The sequence below is a fragment of the Macaca fascicularis genome, chromosome 2, assembly GCF_037993035.2.
Source record: "Macaca fascicularis isolate 582-1 chromosome 2, T2T-MFA8v1.1".
Taxonomy (NCBI): domain Eukaryota; kingdom Metazoa; phylum Chordata; class Mammalia; order Primates; family Cercopithecidae; genus Macaca; species Macaca fascicularis.
The window spans coordinates 114634618-114653884 of NC_088376.1; the positions used below are offsets into that span (position 1 = coordinate 114634618).

At 43.2% G+C, this 19267-nt stretch overlaps 1 protein-coding gene across 9 annotated transcripts in view; it reads left to right on the top strand.

The window, feature by feature from the left end:
* The window catches only part of LOC102125569 (RAD54 like 2), a 166717-nt gene that overhangs the window by 82458 nt on the left and 64992 nt on the right, over nt 1-19267 (top strand). For all 9 annotated transcript variants that reach the window (XR_012431228.1, XR_006696088.3, XM_045386176.3 and 6 more), the window contains 6 exons: nt 12651-12852; nt 14452-14591; nt 15400-15516; nt 15831-16057; nt 18452-18634; nt 18779-18912. Coding sequence is in view for 7 of the 9 variants with exons in the window: in XM_045386176.3 (XP_045242111.1) it covers nt 12651-12852; nt 14452-14591; nt 15400-15516; nt 15831-16057; nt 18452-18634; nt 18779-18912 (1003 nt within the window). In the remaining 2 variants the exon portion in view is untranslated. The remainder of the gene's footprint in view (nt 1-12650; nt 12853-14451; nt 14592-15399; nt 15517-15830; nt 16058-18451; nt 18635-18778; nt 18913-19267) is intronic.

The window sequence follows — 19267 nt, forward strand, 5'->3', positions numbered from 1 at the left end:
GAGAATATCAACATGTGATTGCAGATGATAAATAAACATATTGAATAAGGACTGATATACGTCAGTGGATTTTTTATTCATACATATTTTACTCTAGTGGCAAAATTTTTAAAATTTAAAAAATTTTAAAAACTCATTTAAAATTAATTATTGAATGCTTGTTATGTGATAGGCATTTTTGTCAGGCATAATGATACAATGGTGATTGAGATGGACATAATCCCTGCCCTCAAGGAGCTGCATTATAGAAGGGGAGACAGATGACAAGTTTTTGTTTTTTTTTTTTTTAATTATACTTTAAGTTCTAGGGTACATGTGCATAATGTGCAGGTTTGTTACATATGTATACTTGTGCCATGTTGGTGTGCTGCACCCATCAACTCATCAGCACCCATCAACTTGTCATTTACATCAGGTATAACTCCCAATGCAATCCCTCCCCCTTCCCCCTCCCCGTGATAGGCCCCGGTGTGTGATGACAAGTTTTTAATCAAATTACTAAAATTGATAAGATCTTGGTAAGAACCATGTAGACAATAAAGGAGTGAGCCCCAGCAGTAGGGAGGAAGGGCCTATTTCAGCTAGAGTGGTCAGGAGTCTTCTGAGGAGGCAGCATTTGTACTTGTCTTTTCAAAACAATTTGGTTGTGGTTTTGTTCTTTTTTTAAACTTATGTCTGGTTTATAAAGAAGATTACAATGTTTTTGTTCTTAACATTATTTTTCATTTCTCTATTAATCTGCTTTTTGTTTTCTTCCTACTACTTTTCTGGGGTTTTATTTCTAGTTCTCTCTTTTTCAAAAAAAGGCTTTTTAAAATTGATGCATAATAGATGTACATATTTGGGGGGCACATGTGATAATTTTGTACATTCATATGTTTCAAGTTCAAATCAGTGTAATTGGGATATCCATAACCTTCAATATTTGTCTTTTCTTTATGCTAGAAACATTTAAATTATTCCCTTCTAGCTATTTTGAAATATACAGTAGAGTATTATATACTCATCCTACTGATCTGTCAAAGACTAGGTCTTATTTCTTCTATTATACTGTATATTTATACCCATTAATCAATCTCTCTTCATCCTCTCTCCCCTACCTTTCCAACTTCTGGTATCTCTAATTTCTTGAAAAGAAAATTGATATCATTGACTTTTTACCTTTTATTCTTTTTAAACATGTTCATTTAAGGCTATGTATTTCCTCCTAAGCATAACTAGCAATATCATAAGTTTTTTTTGTTTTGTTTTTTTTTTTTTTTTTTTTTTGAGACGGAGTCTTGCTCTGTAGCCCAGGCTGGAGTGCAGTGGCCGGATCTCAGCTCACTGCAAGCTCCGCCTCCTGGGTTTACGCCATTCTCCTGCCTCAGCCTCCGGAGTAGCTGGGACTACAGGCGCCCGCCACCTCGCCCGGCTAGTTTTTTGTATTTTTTTTTAGTAGAGACGGGGTTTCACCGTGTTAGCCAGGATGGTCTCTATCTCCTGACCTCGTGATCCGCCCGTCTCGGCCTCCCAAAGTGCTGGGATTACAGGCTTGAGCCACCGCGCCCGGCATAAGTTTTTTTAAAAAAAATCAGCATTATTGTATAATTTAAATAAAATAAAACTCACATATTTCACATGTATGTGACTATTGGTTGTATACATCCAGGTAATCACCACTATAATCAAGGTAAAGAAAATATCCACTGTCGGCTGGGCGTGATGGCTCAGCCTGTAATCCCAGCACTTTGGGAGGCTGAGGTGGATGGATCATCTGAGGTCAGGAGTTCGAGACCAACCTGGCCAATGTGGCGAAACCCCGTCTCTACTAAAAATAGAAAAATTAGCCAGGCTTGGTGGTAGGCACCTGTAATCCCAGCTATTTGGGAGGCTGAGGCAGGAAAATTGCTTGAACCCAGGAGGCGGAGGTTGCAGTGAGTGGGGATCGTGCCACTGCATTCCAGCCTGAGTGACAGAGTGAGACTCTGTCTCAAAAAAAAAAAAAGAAAGAAAAGAAAATTTCCATTGTCCCAGAAATTCCTCTTTCTGGGAACTTTAATTTTCCAGGCAACCAATGAACTGATTTCTGTCATTATAGATTAGCTTTGCCTATTCTAGAATTTGATATAAATGAAATTATACAACACATATTCTTCTGTGTATGGCCTCTTTTGCTCAGCGTAATGTCTGAGATTCATCTGTGTTGTTGCACGTGTCCATAGTTTGTTCCTTTTTATTGTTGAGTAGTATTCCAATTGTATCAGTGTACTAAAACTTGTTTATCCATTCACCTGTTGATGGACATTTGACTCTTATGAATAAAGCTGCTCTGAACATTCATCTAGAGATGGTTTGCTGTTTTTTTTTTCAAAATTATAGATATGTTTTCGTTTCTCTTAGATAAAATTCCAAGAAGTGAATCGCTGGGTTATATAATAGATGTGTTTAACTTGATAAGAAACTGCCAAAGTGTTTCCCAGAATGATTATACCACTCTACTCCTGCCAGCAGTGTATGAGAGTTCCACGTGCCCCATATCTTTGTTAGCACTTGGTATGGTCAGTCTTATTAGTTTTAGTCATTCTAGTGAGTGTCAAATGTCATCTCATATTTTAAATTTGCATTTTTCTAATGATATTGAGCATCTTTTCACATGTTCATTGGCTATTTGTATGTCTCTTTTTGTAAAGTATGTTTCTCCTCATTTGCCCCTTTTTATTGGATTCTGTGTAGTCTTACTGAATTGTAAGAGCTTTAAAAATATATTCTAGGCCAGGTGTGGTGACTCTAGGCCAGAGCTTTGGGAGGCTGAGGCGGGAGGATTACTTGAGGCTAGGAGTTTGAGATCAGCCTGGGCAACATAGTGAGACCCTGTCTCTTCAAAAAATTTAAAAATTAGCTAGGTGTGGTAGTGCTTGCCTGTAGTCCCAGCTACTCAGGAGAACTACTTGAGCAGGAAGATCACTTGAACCTGGGAGTTTCAGGCTGCCATGATTGTGCCACTGCACTTCAACTCTCATGACAGAACAAAATTCTGTCTCTAAAATATAAATACACCACATTTTAAATATATAATAAATAATGTATACTTAATACATACATGTTTCTAGATATATGTCTTTTTTTTTTTTTTTTTTTTTTTGAGACAGAGTCTCACTCTGTCACCCAGGCTGGAGTGCAGTGGCAGGATCTCGGCTCACTGCAACCTCAGCCTCCCGGGTTCAAGCGTTTCTCCTGCCTCATCTTCATGAGTAGCTGGGACTACAGGCACGTGCCACCACGCCCAGCTAATATTTTGTATTTTTTTTTTTTTAGTAGAGACGGGGTTTCACTGTGTTAGCCAGGATGGTCTCAATCTTCTGACCTCGTGATCTGCCTGCCTTGGCCTCCCAAAGTGCTGGGATTACAGGTGTGAGCCACCACGACCGGCCAGATTGTGACTTGATTTTCTTTTTTCTGTCGGTGTCTTTTGAGGAGCAGAGGTTTTAGATTTTGATGAAGTACATTTTACCAGGTTTTTTATTTGTGATTTGAGCTTTTTGTGTCCTTCTTTATTAAATCTTTATTACAAAATTAGCCAGATGTGATGGTATGTGTCTGTGGTCCAGCTACTCAGGGGCCTGAGGTGGGAGGATCGATTGCTTGAATCCTGGAGGTGGTGGCTGCAGTGAGCATTGATTGTGCCATCATACTCTAGACTGGGTGACAGACCAAGACTCTATCTGAAAAAATAAAGAAAGAAGGAAAGAGAAACTATACGTAAAAAGTGTATCCAAGGAACTACAATGGAGAGCCACATCCATACATCAATTTGAGTTAGACAATAAGATCTTGGACTTTGAGCTGATGCTGTAATGACTTGGAGGGGTTCTTCAGAGAGGGAAGTGTATTTTGCATATGAGAAGAATGTGAGTTACTGTGGCCAGAGAGTGGAATATGACAGACTTTTTTCCATAGATGAATACAACAACATATTCTATCCCACATGCTTTTCTAGAGTTGACCTTGATAACTCCTCCAGTTGAGAGGTGGGTTCTAATTTCCCTTGAACGTGGGTGGGAAAGGAGTTCCTGGAGCTGCTGTGGCATAACTCTAAGATTTTTCTAAGCTCTGTTTAATGGAGAAGGTCTGCTAGGTATGCCTTTAAGATCTTCAGGAGGTCTCTTATCTGTTGGAAAAGGTCTATGAGGCCCTATCTTTTTTGTTTGTTTGTTTTAGACAGAGTCTCACTCTGTTGCCCAGGCTGGAGTGCAGTGGCGCGATCTCAGCTCACTGCAACCTCCGCCTCCCGGGTTCAAGCAAATCTCCTGCTTCAGCCTCCTGAGTAGCTGGAATTACAGGTGCCCACCACCATGAGTGGCTAATTTTTTGTATTTTTAGTAGAGGCAGGAGTTCACCATGTTGGTCAGGCCGGTCTCGAACTCCTGACCCCGTGATCTGCCCACCTTGGCCTCCCAAAGTGCTGGGATTACAGGCATGAGCCACTGCGCCTGGCCTAGGCACTATCTTAAATATTTCTGAGACTGTAACAAAAGGTCTCATAGGCCTGCTCTGGATTCAGTCTCTGTTTTTCATATTATTGCAGGTGACAAAAGTTGCTCAAGTTTCTGACACAGTGCAATGTGTCTCTGTCTTTTTTTCCAGCTTCCTTTAACGTTTTCCTTTACACTTTACCAACAATATCCTTGATGACCTATAGGCTTTTACTACCGGTCTCCTCATGGCCTTTCCAGTTTTCCATTCACCACCTTATCTCAAATACAATGTCATGGTTTAATTTTTTATTGTGTGGCAGGACCCATGTACCAAATTTCTATTTCAATTACTACTGTTGTGTCATAAATCACCCTGAAACTTAGTGGCTTAAAACTATTATTTCTCTTGGCTTCTGAAGGTAAGCAATTCAGGAAGGTCCTGGCTGGCAATCTAACAGCTAGTCTATCTACATTGCTCTTGACTGAATTTTCTGGGCTATGGATCATATTTTCCTGTTCTTTGCATATCTAGTGAATTTTGATTAAACAATGGTCTCTGTGCATTATGCATTGTAGAGACTGCATTCTGCTGTTGTCCTCTGTATTTTTGTAAACTAAGAGTGAGATCTTAAGGTGTGTTCAGGCTCCAGTGCAGAGTTTTTGGCACACATACATCGTAGGTTGTAGTGTGTGCATCCAGTTGCATCACATCAGGAGAAATATGGTGCGACTTTGAGTCTATTTTATTTTATTTTATTTTATTTTTATTTTATTTTAATAGACGGGATCTTGCTCTGTTGCCCAGATTAGAGTGCGGTGCAGTGGTATAACCTTGGCTCACTGTAGCCTCAACCTCCTGGGCTCGAGCGGTCCTCCCATCTCAGCCTCCTGGGTTGCTACAGGCCTGCAACACTATGCTCAGCTATTTTTTTTTGTTGTTATTTATTTTTTGTAGAGATGGCGGTTTCCCTGTGTTGCCCAGGCTGGTCTTGAACTCCTGGGGTCAAGTGATCCTTCCACCTCAGCCTCCCAGAATGCTGGGATTACAGGCATGAGCCACTGGGCCTGGTCCTACTGGTCTTTTTTTTTTTTTTAACTTTTAGGTTCAGGGGTACATGTGTGGGTTTTTTATATAGGTAAATTGCATCTCTCAGGAGTTCGGTTAGTCTTTTTTATACCATAGGAGAGAGAAGAGATGGAACCCCTGGAAAAAGAGTCCTGGAAGTGTTTGTACCTTGTGCCTTCATTGAATGTAATGTAGGAATTTTTCTTTCAAAGCTACTCATTTGCCTGGTCAAATTTATAGTGGTGGTGTTCATAATTCATTCCCAAGAAACTTACATAAGTGTTCTTTGGTGTTTATATAACTCTTGCGGTTACTGCTCACAGCTGGCTCACGTGAAGGAGAAAGTTCAGGGGTATTTGCAACTAGGTCTGATTCTGTAATCCTGAATTGTGGTGGTAATAGTCATTGACTTTTAAGCTATGCAGATACTAATTTAATTTACATTTGTTGTCTGTCAAAGCACATGTCTCTTTTCCTCCTTATTGAACTTTTTTTCTTTTCTCTCAGTAACTGTTGGTGGATTATAGTCTAGAATCTGGGGAAGGGCTATTTTTTGGAAGTTAAATTATTTTGCTTAGGTTGTAAATTCGCTTGATTCAGTGTTCAGAAGGTAAAAAAAGAACACATAGTGAAAAGTTACATTTTGACTGAAGGAAATTTAATTATAGAATTTTTGAAATAGATTTATTATTAAGAATAGTTTATTAAAGGTATAGCATCTGTTATTATGTAAAAACCATAATCATCATGAAACAGCAAAAATGAAGCACTTGAAAGACATTGATTTACATGACAATGAGCTTTAAATATTAGCACATCTGTAAACTAAATTCCTTTAATAAGCTAAAAGTAGTTGATGAACCCAGAAGCTGAGGATTCACTCAAAGAATGCTGGGTGGTAAGGAGCTGGTTTAGACGTGTATCATCTGTATAAGGCATGAGAATTAAATATACTGTGCCTGATGATTTTAAAATTGTTACTGCACTTGGCCATGTTCAGCCCCATGTCAGACAGGAGTTCACAGTTGGGTCACAAGCCTTGTAACTTGGGATGAATGTTTGATAATAAATCTGTTGGTGATATTGAAAGGTCAGCAGGTTCTATTCTTTATCCTCCCAGGAACAGCCCATTCCGCAAGGCAGAAGCTAGAACAAGGAAATATAGCAGTTGGCAAAAAGTTCCCCCTGCCCAGCAGATCAATTTCAAACCCCTCTGGACTTGCGCTCTATTCTCTGACTCTGTCCTATCTGCTTACTCTCTAATCTTGCCTCCAACTGTTTCTCCAAGTGATTGCCCAATAAATTTTCTTGTGAAATAGAAACAAAACAAAACAAAAAAGACCAGGAGAGCATCGGGGTCATTATCAGAACCAGGCCAGAGGACCTAGCAAAACACTAAGTTGAAGTGTGTCAACCCCGCCCCAAGTGTAGTTGGTATGTTGTAGGCCAAGCTGCAGTATTGGTGGAAGTAGTCATTTAGCAGTGGATATCCCCTCTTGGGGAGTCTGCTGCCCAGCCAACTGTTTGTTTGGGAGGAGGAATTTGATGGCCTCCCCTTTTAGGAGGGAAGAATTCAGGGCTGTGAAGTAGGAAGAAGTTGACAGCAGTATTATGTGAAATGCTGTGGAAGTGTTAGGTCTTTGGAAGGGTAGGGGGCCTGAAAGAGTGATAGTTCTTTTAAAGGAAAACAGGGAATTGCTGAACTTTCTCCTATGATGTTTCAGATGGAAATTGGAGAGCACTGTTTGAAGAGGTTAGTGAATTTGGGAGGGCAACTAGTCAGACTTGGAGCTCTATTTTGAAACTTCTCTTTTAGTTCTCATGTCTGGCTGGGCACATAAGCAATGGCACTTTGTTTCCTCAGCAGGTAGAACATGTCCGTGAGCCAAGGCTTACACACACAGTACATTCCTAGTGCTGCTTGCCACCCTAGGCTCTGCTTTCTTTGGGAGGCTTTTTGTGGTAGGCCTACTACAGACCGGTGGCAATGGAGAAGGGAGTGTGACATTTTAAACTCTTGCTTATGTTAATGGTATTGCAGTGTCCCATCATGAGCATTTCTTGTCTGATGCCTTTCTTGACCGTGTCCCCTCTGCTTTTCGAAAAGCAAAAGCTGTCTACCTGAAACCTTCTCTCAGTTGAGGGCCAAGGAAGTTGCTGCCAGTGCTGCTGCAGGGGAGTGAATCATCCTGGGCATCCACATGTGAGACCCACCCATCTGTCCACTTTTACTCTAACCACATTAGCCTCCCCTCTCCACCCAAACACTAGGACAGTGGAAAGTAGAATGCCAGGAAGGAGAGGTTTGGGAGTAGTCTTCCCCAGGACTGGGGTTGACTTCTGTACCAGCATACAGAGAAGGATCTTAGATCCTCACCTAAGTCTCCCTTGGATGCGGAGCTCTAGGAAAGGCACAGGAAAGTGGTTCTTGGGTTGGAAGGTCCTTCCTGTTGCTGCTTTACTTCCTTCATTTTGAAGACCAGGTCTCGGTCTTCCCAAGGAAGCGCCCCAATGCCCAGCCAGTAAGCCTGGATTTGGTGTCTTTTCCTCAAGTGTTATTGCTCTTGGGCACTTTCCATATAGCATATGTGTTTCCCCATGTGGTCTGTTCCACTGTGCCTTGGCACAGGGCCTGGTACCTAGCAGATGCTCATATGTGTATTGGGCTAAATTGAAAGCAGGGAGCAGGAGAGGCAACAGTGGCTGGTTTGTAGTAGTCTCACATGGAGAGGTTTAACGTGAAAGTGTAGTCTACAATTTCATGGAGGCAGTATGTGTGTGTGTAAGAAACATTGATTTTGTGACAAGATGCAGTTTGCACATGTCATTTCTGCTTCCCCCTTTGCTTTCTTATTTCTGATCTTTGATTAGAATATATAGTTGAGATTTGAATTCTCACACAAATGTTAGCATGTCTGACCAAGGCCCCCGAGCTTTGCATGCTCCCAGACCGTTCAATGTGGTTGGGAGTATGGAATTCCACGGCGTTAGGCAGACAAGGGTTTGAAGAATACTATCTTCCACAAGAAAACCGTTGACATCCCTATTTTGCAGATGTGGAAACTGTGGCTCAGAGAAGTTGCGTCTGTAAACATAGAGCTACAGGATTTAAAGGCAGCACTGCCTGAATGCAAAGCTCATACTTTTAACTGCCTGCTCCTGTTTTTCTGCTTATTTCTTATATTCCCATGGGCAAGTATTTTTAACTTTTCAGGGCTTCAGTGTCTTATATTTAGAATTAGGGGAGCAAAGTCTAAGCGTAGTGGCTTACGCCTGTAATCCCAGCACTTTGGGAGGCCAAGGCGGGTGGATCACGAGGTCAGGAGATCAAGACCATCCTGGCTAACATGGTGAAACCCATCTCTACTAAAAATATTAAAAAATTAGCCGGGCGTATTGGCTGGTGCCTGTAGTCCCAGCTACTCAGAAGGCTGAGGCAGGAGAATGGCGTGAACCCGGGAGGCAGAGCTTACAGTGAACTGAGATTGCGCCACACAGCACTCCAGCCTGGGTGACACAGCGAGACTCCATCTCAAAAAAAAAAAAAAAAAAAGAGGGGAGCAAAAATTCTCATGTTTAGAATTAGGGGAGCAAAACTCTTGTAGAGTTATTATAAGGGAGAAAGGAGGCAATGTAAAAAACTAAATCCATACCTCATACCTGGAGTAGTAGTAGTCATAGTAAAAGCAGCAGCTGTTTTTTGTTTGTTTATTTGTTTTTTAAATGTAGTGTTTACTATGTGGCAGGCACTGTTTTAGTTCTTTCTTTCTTTCTTTCTTTTTTTTTTTTTTTTTTTAGATAGGGTCTTGCTCTGTTGCCCAGGCTGCATGCAGTACAGTGAGTGGTGTGATCATGGCTCACTGCAGCCTCCACCTCCCAAGCTTAAGCAATCCTCCCGTCTTAGCCTCTTGAGTAGCTGGGACTATAAGCGCATGCCACCATGCTCATTTTAATTTAATTTAATTTCTTTTTTTTTTTTTTTTTTTTTGTAGAGATGGGGTTTTGCTATGTTGCCCAGGCTGGTCTCAAACTCCTGGGCTTAAGCTGTTCCCCGACCATGGCCTCCCAAAGTGCTGGGATTACAGGCGTGAGCCACACTTGGCCTGTTTTAGTTCTTAATTTAGGCTATCTCATAAAATCATCACCACAACCCTTAGAGGTTACTACAATTGTTCTCCTCCAGTCCCTTTATAAACATGAACAGAAAGGTATAATAAGGGGCATAGCTGGAGTTCACACTCCATCGGTCTGGTTCCAGTGTCCTTACTGCACCCCTATGCCATGTTAACTCTTAGCAAACATTAGTTTTGAACTTCATGCTGTTCTAGAATCTGGCATCAATCTGAAAGGGACCATAAGGAAGCTGGAGTAGTAATATGACAAGGAGGAGGCCATACCAAGCTATGGAAGGTGAGCAGTAACATGGATACTCATGATTGCCTGATTCAGCCAGTGAGTGGTGAGACAGCCCATATGTTATTTCTTAGTAGTGACTGAGTGCATAGGATGATGATGACCCATGGTACATCATTCTTTTGGCCTAGGGACATCAGCCTACAGGTTCATTCATCAAGACTTAATGACAGCCCGACGTCTCTTTACCAAAGGCTCTCAGGTTGAATGTTTCTTACCCCAAAGACCCTTGACTGCATACTCATAGAAAAAAAAATTGAATAAATAAATAAATGGGAGGCCGGGCACAGTGGCTCACGCCTGTAATCCCAGCACTTTGGGAGGCCGAGGTGGACGGATCACTTCAGGTTGGGAGTTCGAGACCAGCCTGACCAACATGGAGACACCCCGTCTCTACTAAAAATACAAAATTAGCTGGGCGTGGTGGTGCATGCCTGTAATCCCAGCTACTTGGGAGGCTGAGACAGAAGAATCGCTTGAACCTGGGAGGTGGAGGTTGAGGTGAGCCGAGATCGCATCATTGTACTCCAGCCTGGGCAACAAGAGCGAAACTCCATCTCCAATCAATCAATCAATCAATCAATAGGACAATTCTTCCTTACAGAAAAATTCCAAATAATAAATGTAGAAGGAAAGAGGAAAATAGAAAACCACCATTAACATACTACAATAATAATTAGTTCTAGGTAAGACCCATTGATGAACGTTAAAATTAGTGGGTAAGGCTTGGTGCAGTGGCTCATGGCTATACTCCAAGCACATTGGAAATGTGAGGCAGGAGGATCACTTGAGTCCAGGAGTTTGAAATGAGCCTGGCCAACATATCGAGACCTTGTCTCTACAAAAAAGAAAAAAAAAAATTAGCTGGGTGTGATGGCGTGCACCTGTAGTCCCAGCTACCTGAGAGGCCGAGACTGGGAGATCTCTTGAGCCCAGGAGTTTGAGGCTACAGTGAGCTGTGATTGGGCATCAGAGCAAGACCCTATCTCTAAAAAATAGTGTTACAGTCATGAGAGACCAGAATAGACTGAGAAGCTGCCATAGTTTAGGGGAGACTAAGGTGATATGACAGCTAAATGCAACATGGTATCCTGGATGGGATCCTGTAACAGAAAAAGGATATTAATGGAAAACTGGTGAAATCCAAATAAAGTCTATAGTTAAAAGCAAACAATAAGCCACCAGCCCCCTGACTGCACCCCTCAAAAAAAAAAAAAAAAACTAACAGAAAAACCCCACAAAGCTCCTGGTTCCTTCCTGCCTAAGATCCAAATGGCATTGTCTAGAGCACCTCAGTTCTGGCATTTATATTCTAGTTCTGAATTCCTGTTACCTTTGGGAAAGACCTTTTGGTTGTGTAGTGCTTATGTCTGGGAAGCTCTGACGAATTTGGGGACAGGCTTGTGGTCTATGTGACTCTCAAAGCCTGTCTACCCATTGAACAGAATGCTACTCAGCAGGCTGAGGACAGGGGTGTGTACATGGATTCGCCTACTCCAACCCCAATCCTTGCTGGTACTGGATGTTACAAATGACATTCCTGCTATCAGGAATCTTCCCTGGACCCCCAACCTTTTTTGTGTGTGTTTTTTAATAGACGGAGTCTCACTCTGTCGCCCAGGCTGGAGTGCAGTGGTGTGATCTTGGCTCACTGCAACCTCCACCTCCTGGGTTCAAGTGATTCTCCTGCCTCAGCCTCCCGAGTAGCTGGGATTACAGGCACCTGCCACCATGCCTGGTTAATTTTTGTATTTTTAGTAGAGACTGGGTTTTGCCATGTTTGCCAGGCTGGTCTCGAACTCCTGACCTCAGGTGATCCTCCCGCCTCAGCCTCTCAAAGTGTTGGGATTACAGGCATGAGCCACCACGCCCGGCCCCCAACTATCTTTTAAGGTATTACCTTTAGACATTCTGCTTATCTTTCAAGGCCTGACTCACATTTTACCTCCCATATAGTTCCTGCATGATCATCACATGTATTAGTGTCTTTCAAATTCCTGTGATGTCGTCAACCTTAAAGTTCTTTATATCTGTTGATCTGCCCTTCCTGTGATATTTAGCACACCTTGCCATGTTGAGTCTGTGTGTGTACGTGCCCTGTCTCCCTAAGCAGAACACAAACTTCTTGAAGGGAAGGAGTCTTACAAAACCTTCTAAACTTCTTGAAGGGAAGGAGTCTTAGAAATATCCCTTGAAGCATCTAGGATAGTGCTTGCCATAAGCCCTCATGAAATGACTGGCAAGTTTGAATGAGTGAATGCTTTACGACACTAAAAGGAGTAATATTGTCCCTGTTGGCAGATGAGAGGTGAATGGACTTGCTTAAAGTCATACAACTGATTATGAGCTATATTTGGAGCCCGGCTGCTCAGATTGTCCCTTTCTGAGCATTCTGAGGCCATGAAACTTCCTCACTCTGATCATAGCACTAAACTATAGTAAGAGTGATGGCTATCATTTGTTGTGGGCTTACTCTGGGCCAGGCTTGGTTCTAGGCATGCACACTATTCAGTCCTCACAATAGCTCTGAGGTATGGGCCTCACTATCCTCATTTTGTAGATACATCCACTGATGTTCAGAGAGATATAAATAATTTGCCTTAGACTCCCAGCTAATAAGTTGCTGAGTTGAGATTTGAACCCAGGTGTGTCTGGCATCAAAACTCATTCCCCCTCACCCCTGTAAAGCAATGTCTTTCCCTTTGTTTTTTCAGACCCATCCCTGGAAGGCATGTGTGGCACTGAGCATGCCCAGTTGGGAGAAGATGGGCAGCAGCCACCGCGGTGCACTTCAACTACCTCATCTCAGTCTGAGCCTTCAGAGCAGCTTAGGCACCACCAAGGCAAGAACCTAGTCTCAGAGGACCCCAAAAAGAAGAGAGCTCAGAAGCCCTCCCACATGAGAAGAAACATACGGTGAGCTGTGCTCTGTGTAAGAGGAGAGGGAAGGGAATAGAGGTTTTACCTTCATCTTAAGGCTGTCAATAGCAGAAAGACTGATTTGGGAAGGAGAATTCTCTCTCCAAAGGAGAAAAGTGTCAAGTGTGTGTCTCCATTAATAGTGAAGGTGCAGCTCAGGATCACTGGACTTGGGCTTTCAGAGGACTGTAGGGAGAATGAGAAAGGCCTTGACCACTGTGGGAGGGTGTTCTACTCTCTGGAGACCCCAGGTGGCAGCCCAAAGATGATAAGGTGCTCTCAGCTGGACTTTCCGGTTTTTCCTCTATTTTTCTTATGTCTCAAAACAAGACTTTACAAGTTGAGTTCTCATCTTCTTAGATGTCAAATTCTAATGGTAGAGGACTGTCTGACCCAAAGCAAGGCTCCTTCTAAGAGCAAAAATGTGAACTTCTTTAACTGTCCAAATCCCCAACAGTTCTTCCTTCTATCAAATAACAATATGTGCCATTGAAAGGAAATCAGTGATATCTTTTTCTCCTTCTGCCTCCACTTAAAAAAGAATAACAATAATGACAACTTGAAATATTACTCTGAGTTTGAAAATAATATAAAATCCCTGTAAATTTAGTTTCTTTTCTTTTTTTTAAATTTCTTTTCTTTCATTTTTTTGAGATAAAGTCTCTCTCTGTTGCCCATGCTGGAGTGCAGTGGCGCAGTCTCGGCTCACTGTAACCCCCACCTCCCGTGTTCTAGCAATTCTTGTGCTTCAACCTCCTGGGTAGCTGGAACCACAGGTATCCGCCACCACCCCTGGCTAATTTTTGTATTTGTAGTAGAGACAGGATTTTGCCATGTTGGTTCAACTGGTCTGGAACACCTGGCTTCAAGTGAACTGCCCACCTTCGCCTCCCAAAGTGCTGGGATTTCAGGCATGAGCCACTGTGCCCGGCCAATCCTAGTTTCTTTTCTACATGACAATACTATTATTATTATTTTTTTTCTTGAGATGAAGTCTCACTCTGTCACCCAGGCTGGAGTGCAGTGGTGTAATCTTGGCTCATTGCAACCTCTGCCTCCCAGGTTCAAGCGATTCTCCTGCCTCAGCCTCCTGAGTAGCTGGGACTACAGGTGTGCACCACCACACCTGGCTAATTTTTGTATTTTTAGTAGAGACGGGGTTTTGCCATGTTGACCAGGCTGGGCTCGAACTCCTGACCTCAGGTGATCCACTTGCCTCAGTCTCTAAAGTGCTGGGATTATAGGCGTGAACCACTGCGCCTGGCCAACAACACTATTTTTAATACTGCTTTTCAGCTTCGTGAATCAAATATTACTCTAGTTTATTCTTGATCTGTTATGTGGAGAGATGAGTTGGCAGGGGCATCTGTCAGGGAGTTAAATAATATGGAAAGTATGTTTTTCTAGAGCCATCTGAGCTTGATGTCCTATTTTCTTAATGCTGTTCCTTGCATGGGTGTGGTGAGGCTGATGTGGCTTCTCTTTCTCCTGCCTCAACTCTCTGAGATCAGCAATGGCTATTTCTCTCTTTAGCTTGCCATTACATTGCCCAAATCTTAATTGAACCCAAGTGCTGTCTCTTATGTGAATGTTTAGAAAGCTACTCCGGGAGGATCAATTGGAGCCTGTTACCAAAGCAGCACAGCAAGAAGAGTTGGAAAGAAGGAAGCGCCTGGAGCAGCAGAGGAAAGATTATGCAGCCCCTATTCCTACTGTTCCGCTGGAATTCCTCCCTGGTAAGCAGTGGACATGGCAGGGAAGGCCCTTTGCTTCAGGAGGAAGAAGCCCTAGGTGCACACAGTGGTCAAAAGCAGATCTGGAATAAGATTGTGGCCTCTTGGCTGGGCGCTGTGGCTCACGCCTGTAATCCCAGCACTATGGGAGGCTGAGGCAGGCGGATTGCCTGAGGTCAGGAGTTTGAGACCAGTCTGGCCAACATGGTGAAACCCCATCTCTACTAAAAATACAAAAAAAAAAATTCGCCAGGTATGGTGGCGTGCACCTGTAATCCCAGCTACTAGTAGGCTGAGGCAGGGGGAATAGCTTGAACCAGGGAGGTGGAGGTTGCAGTGAGCTGAGATTGCGCCACTGTACTTCAACCTAGGCGACAGAGTGAGACTCCATCTCAAAAATAAATACATAAATAAATAAAAATAAAATGATTGTGGCCTCTCAGGAATCCTTTAAAGTCATTCAGCTTCTTGAGAGCACACAATCAGAAGAAAATCATCTAAAAAGCTAAAATGAATAAAAATGTACTCTTTAAATAGGTTTTTATCTAGATTTTTTCTCTTAACTTTGGATTTTAACTTGCCAAAAGATTGGGACCTTTTCTAGTGGTCAGGTGGATAGCAGGAAGAAAAAACCAGTAGAGAAAGGGAATTTGGAAGGAGGGCTGAGGTTTTTGAGATGGGCTCTGTTTCTCTTCTTGGTGGATACTCCCCAAGAGAGCTATAAAAGAAAAGGGGTGGTGAATTGTTTTGGGAAATATGTTAGAGCCGAATGTGGTCTTGACATCGTTCCCTTCCATTTTGCTTTTCCTAGAGGAAATTGCTTTAAGAGCAAGTGATGGTCCCCAACTGCCTCCTCGGGTCTTGGCCCAGGAAGTCATTTGTTTGGACAGTAGCAGTGGCAGTGAGGATGAAAAAAGCAGTCGAGATGGTAAGATGAAACCAGGTGCCTCCCTTTCTCCCGACCTGGTGTTCATGCTGAGATTGACTGTACTTTGAAAAGAGTCCAGTCCTTCCTCATTCAGTTTGGGATGTGGCTTTGACTAATTTCCCTGTGTCTCATTGGTAAATATAAGTTTTTTGCTTGTCTTAACTTGAGCTGAAAGAGAGAAATAGTAAAAGTCAAAATTTTAATAAGTGATGAGAAGTTCTAACTTTAAGTTTCTGTAGTCTTCTGCTCTGACTGTGTGCAGTAAATTATCTTCACTCCATGGATTTTTGGTTTTGCTTTTTTTGCTGTCTCAGAGGTGATAGAACTGAGCTCTGGAGAGGAGGACACTCTGCATATTGTGGACAGCAGTGAGTCTGTCAGTGAAGACGATGAGGAAGAAGAGAAGGGTGGCACCCATGTCAATGATGTCTTAAACCAGCGTGATGCCCTTGGGCGGGTCCTTGTCAACCTAAACCACCCTCCAGAGGAGGAAAATGTCTTCCTTGCCCCACAGTTGGCACGGGCTGTGAAACCTCATCAGGTACAGCAAACCTTGACTGTTTCTCCTTTTTCTTTTTGTTTCCTTGTTATGAACATTGCCTGCTGGTGGTTATTAGCGTCACAGCCTGTGAAGTACTTGTTTGGTACCAAGAGCAGCTTGTTCAGCTATTGAAAAGACCTGCTACTTCCTTCCAGCAGTTGATGCTTCAGGATTCCTGATGAATAGGAAGGGATGGGGAAAGGGAAGAGACAAGCTTCAGGTTTGCCCTGCCCCGTAGAAAGCACTGGATCTCTTGACCTAATAATTTGAGCCTCTTTCTGTGGGATCCCATGACTGAGGTGGTCTCTGGCGAGCAGTGCTTTGATTAGGAAGGTCTGTATCTAGAAGAGATGTGAGAGTCAGAAGATGGAGGGACTTTCTGATAGGAGGGAGTAGAGTAGTTTGTGTTGATCCAGACCCTGGAACCAGGACTGGTGAGTAAAAGTTCCATGAAGACAGACATTGACTCAGTTTACAATTAAGAACTTTTTTTTTTTTTTTTCTGAGACAGGGTCTTGCTCTGTTGCTGAGGCTGGAGTGCAGTGGCACAATGTCTGCTCGTTGCAGCCTTGACCTCCCTGGCTTAAGTGATCCTCCCTCCTCAGCCTCCCAGGTAGCTGGGATTATAGGCCTATACCACCACACCCAGCTAATTTTTTTTTTTTTTTTGTAGAGATGAGGTTTCACCATGTTGCTCAAGCTGATCTTGAATTCCTGAGCTCAAGTGATCCACCCGCCTCAGCCTCCCCAAGTGCTGGGATAACAGGCGTAAGCCATTGTGCCTGGCTGAGAACTTTTTGTTTTTGAGACAGACTCTTGCACTGTCGCCCAGGCTGGAGTGCAGTGATTATGACTCCCTGCAGCCTTCACTTCCTGGGCTCAGGTGATCCTCCAACTCAGCCTGAATAACTGGGACTATAGCCTCATGCCACCAAGCCCAGCTAATTTTTAATTTTCTTGTAGAGACGAGGTCTCACTGTGTTGCCTAGTCTGTTTTTGAACTCCTGAGCTCAAGTGATCCTCCTGCCTTGGCCTCCCAAAGCATTAGGATTACAGGCATGAGCCACCGTGCCTGACCTAGTAACTGTATTTTTGTACCCATTAACCAACGTCTCTTCCTCCCCCTCCTCTCCCTTCCCAGCCTCTGGTAATTACCATTCTATTTTCTACTTCCATGAGATTGACTTTTTTAGCTCTCCCACATGTGTGAGAATGTGTGATACTTGTCTTTCTGTGCCTGGCGGGTTTCATTTAACATAATGACCTCCACTTCCATCCATGTTGCTGCAAATAACAGGATTTCATTTTTCATGGCTGAATAATATTCCATTGTGCATAGGCACCACATTTTCTTTATCCTTTCTTCCACTGATGGACACTTGCGTTGATTACATATTTTGGCTATTGTGCATAACTCAGCTTAAAAACTCTGCTGCTGTTGTTGTTGTTTTTGAGATGAAGTCTCGCTGTGTAGCCCAGGCTGGAGTGCAGTGGCACAATCTTGGCTCATTGCAATCTCTGCCTCCCAGGCTCAATGATTCTCCTGCCTCAGCCTCCCAAGTAACTGGGATTATAGTTGTGTGCCACTGTACCCGGCTAATCGTTTGTATTTTTAGTAAAGACGGGGTTTCACCATGTTTGCCAGGATGGTCTTGAACTCTCAACCTCAGGTAATCTGCACACCTTGGCCTCCCAAAGGTCTAGGATTACAGACATGAGCCATCGAGCCCAGCCTTAAGAACTCTTTAACAGGCCGGGCGTGGTGGCTCACACCTGTAATCCCAGCACTTTGGGAGGCCGAGGTGGGCAGATCACCAGGGCAGGAGATTGAGACCATCCTGGCCAACATGGTGAAACCCCGTCTCTACTAAGAATACAAAAATTAGGTGGGCATGGTGGTGCATACCTGTAGTCTCAGCTACTCTGGAGGCTGAGGCAGGAGAATTGCTTGAACCTGGGAGATGGGAGGTCGCAGTGAGCTGAGATCGCACCATTGCACTCCAACCTGGGTGACAGAGCGAGACTCTGTCTCAAAAACAAAAACAAAAACAAAAAAAACTACTCCTATGGAATGGGCTGCCTTAAGAGGGTGAGCTTCCCAACGCTGAGGGAAACCAGACTGACTGAAAGATCCTGTCAGGAATTTGACACTACTGATTCATGCATTACATGGGGCATTACACTGTACTAGTGAATGCTTTTCTGTTTTTTCCAAGAGGACTGTCACCAGCAAATAGACCAGTCAAGGTACAGGGAATCTTCTATGGCCATCCACACCTGCTATCTATTATAATGCCTTCTCATTTACTTAATTCTTACTAATTACAAAGTGAGTAAAAACTGGAGCCCTCATCTTTTTGAGCCCCTCTGACATTTGTCTTTGTCCCTTGTCAGATTGGCGGAATCCGGTTCCTTTATGATAACTTGGTGGAATCCCTGGAGAGGTTTAAGACCAGCAGTGGCTTTGGCTGTATTCTGGCCCACAGCATGGGTCTGGGGAAAACTTTGCAAGTGATCTCTTTCGTCGATGTCCTCTTCCGCCACACGCCAGCCAAAACAGTCCTTGCCATTGTGCCGGTAAGAGTTTTTGGGAAGGCACCACTTAAGTCACTCCTCTGAAGAGCTCTGCGTTAATGCCTTTACTGGGCACCAAAAGGCTTGATGAGCTCAGCTCTGAGTTTGTTCCATAAAACTCTCTTTTTGGACTTGGCTTTCTAATAGGTTAATACTCTTCAGAATTGGCTGGCAGAGTTCAACATGTGGCTTCCACCTCCTGAAGCCCTCCCGGCTGACAACAAGCCTGAAGAAGTCCAGCCTCGGTTCTTTAAAGTTCACATCTTGAATGATGAGCACAAGTAGGTGGCCTGCCCTTTCCTCTCTGCCCCTTTCCTTTTAGACTTCTGTCTGGGATCTGATGTTAAGGCAGTCTCTTTGAGTATGTAGCCTGTGCATCCAGATTTGTTTTGGTTTCTTGATGTGTTACTTTCTCTGTTCTTGCTACTCATTTTTTTCTCTACCTAGCTTTTCAGGAAAGCCAGAGTTAAGTAGCCTGAGAAATTTCCTGTGTTCTGCTTTAGGAGGCTTTTAGATCTTGAAAAATATGTGGGGATGGTCATATTTTCCCCATGCATATTGTAGTAAAATTCAGCACGAAACAATGGATCTTTCCATTGTCAGATTTTTTTTTTTTGTTTTTTGAGACGGAGTCTT